This window comes from Corylus avellana, chromosome 4 (assembly GCF_965113065.1).
Source record: "Corylus avellana chromosome 4, dhCorAvel1.hap1.2, whole genome shotgun sequence".
Lineage (NCBI taxonomy): Eukaryota > Viridiplantae > Streptophyta > Magnoliopsida > Fagales > Betulaceae > Corylus > Corylus avellana.
In genome coordinates this window covers 5,238,766-5,251,313 of record NC_142493.1, presented here as the reverse complement: position 1 = coordinate 5,251,313, position 12,548 = coordinate 5,238,766, and the positions used below count along the sequence as shown (strand labels likewise).

Sequence of the window (12,548 nt, the reverse complement as noted above, 5' to 3'; positions counted from 1 at the left end):
CGCCAGTGCTTCCATATGTGCCAATCGCTCATTTATTTGGCACAATTCTTCCTTTGTTTTACTCAATTCATGCTCTGCATTCTCCCATTTTTGTTCTGCCTACTCCCATTTATGCTTGTAGTTAAATCCTATGATTGAAACCTTGCGGCCACCCCCTAAGTTTGAGGATGGCTGCAAGCCACCACCTCAAGAAAAGGCAGCGGGCTACCTTATGCTAGGGTCTTATTTTTTATTTTTTAATTAGAGGGACATGATAGTATTTTACTATTTTTCACATTTATTTATTTGACAAAAAACCTAAAAGAGGTTGCAAATTTAAAATTAACCAAAAACCAGGTTTTAAATCTATAAAATTAAAAATTAGAGTCTTAAAGTTGAATTAGCAAAAAGTACATAAGGGTGATGACCTATTTGGCTATTTCCCTTATTTTATTTTTTCATCAACAACAAAATATTTATCAATTGAGTCATTGTTACCCTCACAAGCCTTGTTTGCTTTCATTTTCCTGCTATTTCACTCTCACTCTCAGACTCATGGGCCATGGACAACAAGTTAGGTGCAGCTTTGACTTTAGGATTGATGGATGTTTAGCCAATTAGCCCAAATGCATTGCATGATTGCATCTTTTGGGAAGTCAAACCTACCATTATGAACTCCCCTTTTTCCCATCTTCTATATTGAATAATAATTATTATTTTAAAAAATAAAAAGAAAACTAGGGATTATGAAGAAAAAAAAAAACTCTGACTTTGTCTCAACTTTAAGAAAAAAGCACACCACTTTTATCTTTTCACTCATCTAACCAGAAAAAGAAAATAATAATAATGATACGTTTTGATTTAGTTTGAATATAGTATGCAATTTGTCAACTTCTTATTAAGGTCCCATGTTCTTTCAAAGAACTCTTTAAGTGGCAAGTAGACTTAGGGTGTGTTTATTAGTATTGTGATTTTATAGACAAAAAAAAATGTGATTTTAAATCAAATCACATAAAATTAATTGTTTGGAATTGTATTTTTAAAAAATTGTGGTTTAAAAAATGTAGAAAATCAGAGTTTTCAAATCCCAGGTAAGGACGTACTTTTTTAAAAATACACAATTTTAAAGATCAAATTGGGATTTTCAAGGTCAAACCGTAATTTTTCCAGAGGCTTAATTGTGTTTTTAAAAAACACATTTCAAATCAGACGTTTTAAAATTATAAACCCAAACGAACCTTTAAACTTCCAAGAAAACAAATATACAATTTTCTTGGTATAATCCATACTCTTATGCACCGCCTAAGAGTATTTTTTAGCAATATTAGCTATTACCTTTTTAATCCGAACCACAACGGATTATTTATTTCATTCACTATTTTCTTTAAATATTATTTTTTATTGGTAAGGGAGGGGAGAAAGAGAGAGGGAGAGAGAAAATAATAATAATAATAATAAAATTGAGTGTACTACAATGAACTTTCATATGTGAAGTCAATGAACTGAAATGTCAAAATGTAGCTATTATGAACCATTCGAAGATGGAGATGCTCTAATAACTATTATGAAATGTCTAAATATAGATTTATAAAGCATCTCCAACGACGCTAGCTATTTTAGCTACTCAAAATGCTTCTTTTTTGTTTTTAGCTATTACATTTTAAATACAAACTCCAACAAATTATTTATTGCATTCTTTACTTGTGTCATTTTGAAGCGTCTGCCAAAGATGAAAAACGAGTCTTTTAACTACTCTGCTGGAATTGGTTGGTGATTAGTTTCTTATAACAATTGGCATCAACAACTTTAGTCAAAGTTGATGGCTGCTGCTTCATTTATGATTTACATGGAACATTATCTCTAGACCCCACAGTTTATTGTCTACCAGAATATCACACTTTTTAGAAGTTGTGTTTGGTGCTTGTCCCTTTCATTTCTTCTGTAATATTATTTAATTGCCCATTTTCTATCCTCTTAGATATATGATCCATCAATCACCCCACGTCCAAAAACTTCCCTATCACATTTGCCTACCACCTTCCTGGCAAAATCTAATAACAGTGACCTTTTTGTTTATTGATTTTTATTTATATATATTCATTTTGTCAATTGCAGAAGGCAGCATCAATGGAATGTGGTCCAAACATCTCTCTCCCAATTATTCATTTAAGCTCTCTCTTCTCTTCAGCTTTCTTCTTATATATATATATATATATATATATATATATATATATTCTTGGATTTTTAATTTTATTTTATCATGGGATGGAGTATGTCATACATTGCCAGAATAAATAACTCTGAAACTTTGAATGTGTTGGGATTTGGGTTGATCAGAGTTGAAGGAAGGGTTGATCAGCGTTGAAGGAAGTTTCCAAGTATGGAAGGGATGAGTTTGAATTCAAAAATAATATATGAACAATTTATTTAGGAAAAAATATACTTTACTTTTCTAAGCTACCATCCATTTGCCACTTTGATCACTAAACTTTAAAAATGTGACACTTGAGCTCCACCAACTATCAGGTACGTAGTTTAATCAATTAGAAACAATTTCTTATGAAGCGGAACTTACTAGTTCAAAACTCCAATCTTATAAAGATTTGTCTAAAATAAAAAATTTCGGTTAGTATTTGGCAATGAAATGAATAAAAAATCCCTCGTGGCGCACACAAGAGATTTCCCTCCATTTTAACATCAAATGCTAATTAACATAGGATCTAAGTGGTAAACTAAATGGTGGTAGGTTGAAGTGGGTTCAAGCAAGATAAAAACTTCCTACAAACTGGTTTGTAAAATATTCTTACAAATCAGCGTTTAGGAATGTCACGTGCTCTTTAAGCAAGTGAGAAACACATATTTTCTTATTAATACTATTAAAAAAACATATATGAAGCAGCCGTTAAAAAAAATATGTGTTTCTCACATGCTAAAGACACATATTACTCTCAAAGACTGATTTGTAAGAAATTTCTTGTAAACCAATTTGTAGAAATTTTTTGTCCATTCAAGACACAAATTAGCCTGGGTATATAAGTGATGGTTTAACATGTTGCTAATTAATACAAACTAATTTAATAAAATGACACGTGTCTCTTAATTTTTCACTTGCTTTAAAAACACACATAATTTTATTAAATTTGTTTATAGCTAATTTTTGTCCATTATATATATATATATAAAAGGTGATAAGGTGATAAGGTGAGACTCAATTACCTACCTAAGCAATTACACAAAACAATCATCACATGTGAATAATCTAAATTAATTTCAATTAGGCACGAGGCCAATTGACCACATAATCAACTTTTTGTAGAATCATTTTTTTTTTTTTTTCTTTTTTTTTTTATAATTTGGTCAAATATCTTTTTGTGGTGGTCTATTGGAGTCGGCGTGGGTCTGTTTCCAGGCAATTGCTAGGATGCTTACACGTTGCAGCCACGGGGAGAATTTGGTCAACATCGGCGGCCGAAGTCATCCACTTGTTCGCTAAATGACATTCTACTCCTACGACTAAATTAATAAAATTAACAAATTTCAAACCTGAATTCCCCTTTTATCCTCTAATAATGACATAAATTCAAGTCAAAGATTTCTAGTGCTTAGCAACTATTGATGGTTCTTTTTGGTGGGGAACAAACAAAACCAACCACCCTAGTCGGAGAAGATGTTTCTTTCTTCTGTCTTGTCTGAGAAAAATAAGCATATAAAACGGTATACTTGTATTTTTTTTTTTTTTAAAGATATTAATTAAATAATTTAGTTTATATTTTAATTAAATATTTTACATATTGAGTCTTATTTATTGAAGGAGAGCTTAACCCTAAACGTGAGGAGAAAGTACTGTTAAAATATTAATTAAATTATTAAGTTCATTATTTTTTGTTAGTTTAAATATTTAGAATAAATGGTGATTTAATAATTTTTTTAAAAAAAATATTGTTAAATTAGTCCTTGTAGTTTGACCTAGTGACAAATAAAGTTTTGGAGTTTTAAGTGCTTGCATAACAAATAAATCTCTCACAAATTTTGACCATTCTTTCGACACATCGTCCTTAGGAATATACAAATTTACCCTTAACTAAAATATTATAAAAAAAAAGAGAAAATTATGTGTGTTGGGAACTAGGCTAGCATGCGCAAATAGCCCACAAAGCTTGCACACAAAGGCCCGAAACCGATCCCTTGGCTCGATCCTATCATACTCGTGTAGCAGGAAATCCACTCCTATACCAGTAAAGTGCGCTTCAAGAAATTGTGCTCACATGAATTGACACAAAATATACTCGAAATTTAAAGGATAATAAGTGCTTAAGCCTAGGCTATTATGAAGATACTCACAAGTAAAAGCTGAAACATAATACAAAGCAAGTTACATTAGAATCACTATAAAAGGTCGGTCTAAACAAAGTAAAAGAGACCCATAAACTTAAAACTCTTATAGTTTAGAATTATCCTCCATTCACTACCAAAAAAAAACTAGAAAATAATAACGCTTGGTTTAGTGTTACGTCACCTTCCAGAATGTGACCCGTGGCTCTAAATGTCACCTTGTAGTGACATTTTTACTATACAAACGTCTCTAAATTTAAATTTATGTTTAAAGTCTTTTACCAAATGTCACGATGCAAACGTTACTTCATCAATAATGACATTTTTTGGAGAATGACATTTTTTGGAGCTTAAAACGTCATCTTTCAAGAGTTTGTAGTTTACTTTTTGCAATGCATGTTTACTTTCTTTCTCTTTCAAGTTTGCAAGTGCAATTTAGTCAAATACTTCTCACTAACAAACTGTGGTCTAACAATGTGAAACAAAAGCCAAAAAGTCTATGCTCATATTGCTTTTACAACTCTTCTTTAAATAATTATTATTATTATTATTATTATTCTGTCTTGTCTAAGATCTTATCATCATGAATTTCACCAAAGAAAATAAAATATATTAAAAATGAACTACAAAAAAATAAATAAATAAAAGTACCAACTTAATTTGCGTGCAAAAATTCTCCACTCCTCCTCTTCGCTTATCCCACATTTAGTCATACTCTCTCACGCCAACCTCGTGCTAATCAAGTCCCCCTTCTCTTCCATTTCCATGTACCTCTTACTCCCTCACTGACCAACTCCACCGCCACCAAACCAAATCCCTACTCTTTCACCGCAATGTCGGCCGATCAATTTTTCCGGCGGGGGTTGCTTGTCTTTCTATTCTTTTTCAGCCTGACATCTTTCTCCAAATCCGACGAACTCCAGCCACTTCTAGAATTCAAGTCTGCTCTACAAAAATCAAACCCCAATGTTTTCAGTTCGTGGACGCCAGGTAACTCCACATGCAGCTTCACCGGAATTGTCTGCAACTCCAACGGACTCGTCGCAGAAATCAATCTCCCCCAACAAAATCTATCTGGGGTTCTTCCATTTGGTTCAATATGCAAGCTTCAGGCGCTAGAGAAACTCTCTCTGGGGCACAATTTTTTCCATGGTAGCATCTCTGAGGACTTGAAGAATTGTACTAGTTTGCAACAGCTAGATTTGGGTGGGAATTCATTTTCCGGGGAAGTGCCTGATTTGTCTTCTTTAAGCAAATTGAAGCTATTGAGTTTAAACAACAGTGGGTTTTCGGGGCAATTTCCATGGAAATCGTTGGAAAATCTTACGAGTCTCTCTTTCTTAAGCATCGGCGACATTGTGTTTGAAAAAAGTCCTTTCCCTGTGGAGGTCTTCAAGCTTGAGAAATTGTACTGGCTTTACCTGTCAAACTGCAGCCTCGAAGGACGAATTCCAGAGGGTCTGGGAAGCCTTACTCTGCTCGAAAATATTGAGCTTTCCTGGAACCAATTTTCCGGGGAAATCCCCGGCGATATTGTAAAACTCAAGAATCTTCGGCAACTCGAGCTTTACACTAATTTCTTGACCGGAACACTGCCGGCGGGATGGGGAAATCTTACGAGTCTCGTAAATCTTGATGTGGGGAACAATAGCCTCCATGGAAATATATCTGAGTTGAGATTCTTGCCGAACATTTCTTCTATACATCTCTATGGGAATCAGTTCACTGGGGAGATTCCTGAAGAGTTTGGGGAGTTCAAGCTTGTGGACTTATCAATCTACGGGAACAAATTTACGGGTCGTCTTCCTCAAAAGCTTGGCTCCAGCGGCGACCTTCTTTACATTGATGCTGCGGAGAATTTTTTCACGGGTCCTATACCGCCGGACATGTGCAAGAATGGCAAAATGATTAAACTGCTTCTGCTACAGAACGGGTTCACCGGTGGAATCCCAGAAAACTACGCGAATTGCTTGTCTTTGGAACGGATACGAGTAAATAACAATTCCCTTTCCGGTGTTGTTCCGGCGGGGATATGGAGTTTGCCGAACATATCCATAATTGATCTCTCTATGAATAATTTTGAAGGTCCCCTGTCGTCCAATATCGGAGAAGCAAAATCTCTTGCACAATTACATCTGGCTAACAATCGCTTCTCTGGGGAATTACCCTTGACAATTTCCGAAGCTTCATCGTTAGTTTCAGTGCAGCTGAGTTCAAATCAATTTTCCGGTCAAATCCCGGCAACAATTGGTGGGTTGAAGAAACTAAACAGTTTTAATTTAGATGGTAACATGTTTTCTGGGTTTATCCCGGAGTCATTAGGCTCGTGTGTTTCCCTGTCAGACATAAACCTCTTCGGGAATTCACTTTCCGGCAATATTCCGGCGAGTCTGGGATATTTGCCTACTCTCAACTCGTTGAACTTGTCAAATAACAAACTTTCCGGTGAAATTCCGAACAGTTTGTCATCACTGAGATTGAGCCTTCTTGACCTGTCAAACAACCAGCTGACTGGCCCAATACCGGCGTCTCTGTCCATCCAAGCTTTCCACACCAGCTTCAATGGAAATCCAGGCTTATGCAGCCAGAATTTGGAGCATTTCCGGCGATGTTCAGGAGGTTCCAGTACACCCAGCCACGTCCGGACGCTGATACTCTGTTTTACTGCCGGAGCTTTGATTCTGTTTGCTTCGCTAGCATGTTTCCTATGTGTTAAGCTCAGACCCAATAATCTTGAAACTCCATTGAAGCCTAATTCTTGGGATATGAAGCGGTATCGCTTGCTAAGCTTCACAGAGAAAGAGATCATCGACGCCATCAAAACAGAGAATGTGATTGGGAAAGGAGGGTCAGGGAATGTGTACAAGGTTATGCTTGCTGATGGGAAAGAGCTTGCTGTGAAGCACATATGGATATCGGATTCCGGTGACCGGAAAAGTTACCAGAGCAGCTCGGCTATGCTGACAAAAAGGAATTTCCGGTCAGCAGAGTATGAAGCAGAGGTGGCAACATTGAGCTCAGTGAGGCATGTGAACGTGGTGGATCTCTACTGCAGCATCACCAGCGAAGACAGCAATCTGCTGGTTTATGAGTACTTGCCGAATGGGAGCTTGTGGGATCGGCTGCATACATGTAAGAAGATTGAGATGGGATGGGAGGTGAGATATTTGATTGCCTTAGGGGCTGCAAGGGGATTGGAGTATCTTCACCATGGCTGTGATAGACCAGTGATCCACCGTGATGTGAAATCCAGTAATATTTTGCTGGATGGGGATTGGAAGCCAAGGATTGCTGATTTTGGATTAGCTAAGATTTTGCAGGCTGGTGGTGGAGGGGATTGGACCCATGTCATTGCTGGCACACTTGGATACATGGCTCCTGGTAAGCTCCTTCTCCTCCTTTGTTAGATTTTTCTAGACGAACGAAGTTAGGGTTGAGAAGTTTGACCTATTTAGTTAAATAGGTTGTGTTAGGATTAATTTTATATAGTCTTATATTCATGCATTGCATTGACACGATTCAAATTCAACATGCAAATACGAATTGGAAACGTAAAAATGCTTAAGAAACAAGCTAGATTGTTGAGGAAAATGGTGTCCTTTTCCTGAGAAGATAGTAGTACTTTAATGAGTAGTTTGACCATTTTTCTATGCCTCTCTCTTGGTGACAAATACAAAAGTATCATGAAATCCAAGTGGATGCAAAGCTTGATTGGATCAGCTTTAGGATGACTAGCAGGATTGGAAATTGCTAAAAACACAGTAGCTCTAACATTGATTAAACTTCTGTTTGTGATATGAAAACTAATTGCTTTCCTTTTTATTTTGGTGGTGAAGAATATGCATACACATACAAGGTGAATGAGAAGAGTGATGTGTACAGCTTTGGGGTAGTTCTAATGGAGCTGGTGACAGGAAAGAGGCCAATTGAGCCAGAGTTTGGAGAGAACAAGGACATAGTCTGCTGGGTACAAAGCAAAATGAATAGCAAGGAGAGTTTGTTTGGCCTGGTGGACTCGATCATTTCAGAGGCTCTAAAGGAAGAAGCAATGAAGGTGTTGAGAATAGCAATCCACTGCACAGCAAAAATTCCAAGCCTAAGACCCTCCATGAGAATAGTAGTTCAGATGCTGGAAGAGGCTGAGCCACGCAAACTTACAGACATTGTTATCAATAAAGAATGCCCAGATCATAGTTCGAATGAGAGGTTGAAGAACACTGGCATGATCCGATCCCTTGAATTTGAAAGTTAAACAAAGTAAGAAATTGTTTCTCCTTGCTGAGAAAACAAAGAGAGAGAGCCTTGGAATAGTTGTTCAGATGTATCATTTTTAGTCGATCTCTGCTCATAAGAGACAGAAGAGAGACTTTGCATTGTGTATTGTATAGACAATAATTAAGCAAGTTGTTGCATCATCAAGGTGCTTTCTGCTTTTATTTGATTAGCAAAATAAGTACAACTCGAACTACTTGCAGTTAGAATATACATTACTAGATTAAATTAACCATCCTATCAATTTAGTTTTTGTAATAAGTGGTGATTTAACATAGTATGAGAGCAAATGTCTCGAATTTGAACTTTATTTTTGTTATTCACTTCGTATTATGGTAGATCGCAATTTGAAAAGGACTCGTAGAAATCTCATGGCTTGACCTATAGACGGTAATACTACCACTTTCGAAGACGTGGTCTTCTCTTATTCACTTGTGCAGTTGTGATGGTGGTAGAGAGGTTGGCGCTTGTGCTCTGGGTGGTGTTCCCTTTCTCAATTATGACCTAGTAAGTTAGGTTGCTATCCATGTCTCGATTGGGGTGATTTCAGTAATATGGTAGTGAAAAACATATTCTAAATGCCAGATAACTGTGATAAGCTGGAAATGATAGGTACTCTCTTAGTGTTCTTCTAGCATTCTCATGATCTTAGGTGTACAACTTAGGATCAGAAGAACACTAAGAGAACATTATAAGAGCACCTAGCATTCTCCGGTAATAATTAGAGGACACTTCCCTTGCCCTAAACTATCGCATATTTTGTAAGAGTCTGTCTGGGATTGCGTTTGAGGGGTCTAAAAGTGTTTTTAACACTTAAAAAGTCTATTTGAAGAAAAAAGTACTTATTTGGTAAAAAAATTAAAAACGTTTTTAAGAGTCCAAAAAACCTAAAAATGGTCAAAACATACTTTTGCTTTTTAAGCTTTTGCCCAAAAACGTTTTTTTAACTTAAAATCTCTATTTTTCTAATGCAATTCCAAACAAGTTCTAAGTCTTCTTAAAGTTCAAAAATGTGTAATTCCTACCATTAAGGAAAAATAATAAAATATAAATATAACCTAATTAAAGAAGTATAAAAAATAAAAAAAAAAATAAAATAAAAAAAAAGAAAAGAAATGAACCACTACCGAGCTGTGACCCACATCCTGGTCATGGTTAACTCCACACCAATGACCCAAGGCTGGTTGTGGGTCAGTCAAGATCGTGATCCACAACCTAGTCGTGGGTCACTGAAGATAATCGGCGTGGCGGTATAAGCCTTTTTTTTTTTTTTTTTTAAACAAAAAAATTATAAATAAGGGGCATTTTGGTAATTTTTACTTTTCAATTAGGATTTAATGAAAAATTGACTGATTCATCTAACACTCACATTATAAATTTTTGAATTTTAAGCGGACATTTTAATAATTTAGGGAGGTCAAATGAAATATTTTTCATTAATTGACACTATTACCCTATCATGTGGTGCAAAGCACGAATATGATGCAGCCTTCCTTCACTAGTGCGGTTTGGGAACCCTGTCAACGAGTGGGGCAAAGCACGAATCTTGGAATATGGTTAATTGTACCAATAATTTGATAATTTTATGCTGCGTCGTTTCAAAATTGTCAGTCCTTCAAGTCATTCTTTGAATTCAAATCATGTCAAGTTATAGATATAATATTAGATAAGGTCAACTCTAGCTTAACCCATTTAATTAAACGAGTTATACTCATTAATCTTAACCCACTAATTTTGTATTAAATTCATATTAAATTTGTATATCGTGTCAAAAATTGTCAATTGTTTATTTGAAGGAAATATAATTCTAGATAGTTATGTTTAAGGGGTATTTTTATCTCTTCATGTTTTAATGGACAAAAATATTCTTCAAATATAACTAATTGAATATTATTCAGTTCAAATGAACTAAAGATAATCATAATTCATATTCGAAAAGTCATGGGGCTTGAAATAATTAGATATGCCACTAAATATACATGATTAGATTCCCTTCGTCATGCTCATGTGATCTGTGTGTCACATGCATTGTTTAGTTGATATGTGTAGAATAAAGAAGGAAAAAGAATATTTTACCCTTTCAAAGTTTGGGGCAATTTTCAATTCGACCTCTAATGTTTCAATTTTTGCAATACACCCCTCAAACTTGCAATTTTTTTATTTTTTTTTTCAATTTGACCAATGTTATCCCAAAATTTCCATATTGTCCTTATTTTTTTATTATATTTATTTATTATTTTATATATATAAAAAAAAAAAATTGGATCTGGCTATTTTTGCACCCCAAATTTTTTATTTTTTTTAAATAAAAAAATTAGAGGCAATATGACAATTTTGGGATAATATTGGTCAAATTGAAAAAAAAATTGTAAGTTTAGAGAGGTGCATTACAAAAATTTAAACATTAGAGATCAAATTGAAAATCACCCCAAACTTTGAAAGGATAAAGTGTAATTTTCGCAATAAAGAAACTAAAACACAAGTAATGGTACAAAAAAATTAGACATAGTCAAGTTATATCATGAAAATTAAAAGGTACAAAAATAAATTAAAATATAAGTTACGTAATAGGCATAAAGTATATTGATGTGAAAGATCAGCAAGTTAGTAAAACAACTTTAATCCTAAATCACTCAAATTTCAACACATTGTTGCCATTTTTCACAAAAATTCTAATTGATTTGCATGTTTCAATTTCACAAAAAGGCTTATTTAATTATTAATTAACTTATTCCCCCCCCCCCCCCCCCCCCCCAAAAAAAAAAAATAGTAGCCATTTTTAAATTGAGTAAATTATATTAAGCTAATTATAAATAAAGAATGCCCAGATCATAGTTCGAATGAGAGGTTGAAGAACACTGGCATGATCCGATCCCTTGAATTTGAAAGTTAAACAAAGTAAGAAATTGTTTCTCCTTGCTGAGAAAACAAAGAGAGAGAGCCTTGGAATAGTTGTTCAGATGTATCATTTTAAGTCGATCTCTGCTCATGAGAGACAGAAGAGAGACTTTGCATTGTATTGTATAGACAATAATTAAGCAAGTTGTTGCATCACTTTCTGCTTTTATTTGATTAGCAAATTAAGTACAACTCGAACTACTTGCAGTTAGAATATACATTACACGATTAAAGTAACCATCATATCAACTTCAGTTTTTGTAATAAGTGATGATTTAACATAGTATGAGAGCAAATACCTTGAGTTTGAACTTTATTTCTGTTATTCACTTCATATTATGGTAGATCGCAATTTGAAAGGGACTCGTAAAAATCTCAAGGCTTGACCTATAGACGGTAATACTACCACTTTTGAAGATGTGATCTTCTCTTATTCACTTGTGCAGTTGTGATGGTGGTAGAGAGGTTGGCGCTTGTGCTCTGACTCTGGGTGGTGTTCCCTTTCTCAATTATGACCTACTAAGTTAGGTTGCCATCCATGTCTCAATTGGGGTGATTTCAGTAATATGGTAGTTGATGTGGTATTTTTTGTGACCAAAAATATCAATTATAAAAATAACCACTCGCAATAGGACGAATCTTTGTAGGATACGGCTATAGAGAGGGTGTCGAACCTCAAGGACTGTAGGGGTTTTATTATCAAAATTTAAAAGATTAAAATTAACTTAATTGAAAAGAGATTTGTTTTGATTTTCTTTAAAACTAAAGTGCATGAAAATAAAAGAGATTTAAAATAAGAGAGAGAGAGTGTAGGGGATTGACTTCACCTCTATCCGCACAACAATGGTTAATCATAATTAATCCCAGAAATTCATTCTATGCATGTTATAAATAAACAAGAAACTACCTTATTAAAGAATAAGCATAATCTATCTTCGGTTGGCACGGATCGTCCACCTAACTACTAAGACGCGGTACGACCCGTCTTCCCTAGGTATAAATTATCAAATTCTATAACAGGATACATACAATCAATGAATAAGTGTAACCCATCTTCGGTTGGCACA

General features: G+C 34.8%; 1 protein-coding gene across 1 annotated transcript; it reads left to right on the top strand.

The window, feature by feature from the left end:
* Positions 1–5,001: 5,001 nt before the first annotated feature.
* LOC132180632 (receptor-like protein kinase 7) lies at positions 5,002–8,860 on the top strand. The gene is made up of 2 exons (XM_088515972.1): positions 5,002–7,692; positions 8,148–8,860. Exons 1-2 carry the CDS (start codon positions 5,145–5,147, stop codon positions 8,561–8,563), a joined length of 2,964 nt encoding a protein of 987 aa, XP_088372098.1. The 5' UTR covers positions 5,002–5,144; the 3' UTR covers positions 8,564–8,860.
* The last annotated feature ends 3,688 nt before the right edge of the window (positions 8,861–12,548 follow it).

Excerpts from the sequence above, each read along its gene's own strand:
- LOC132180632 (XM_088515972.1), top strand. The coding sequence starts at position 5,145 with ATGTCGGCCGATCAATTTTTCCGGCGGGGGTTGCTTGTCTTTCTATTC. Across the intron at positions 7,693-8,147 it reads ACTTGGATACATGGCTCCTG|AATATGCATACACATACAAG; the intron begins GTAAGCTCCTTC and ends TTGGTGGTGAAG.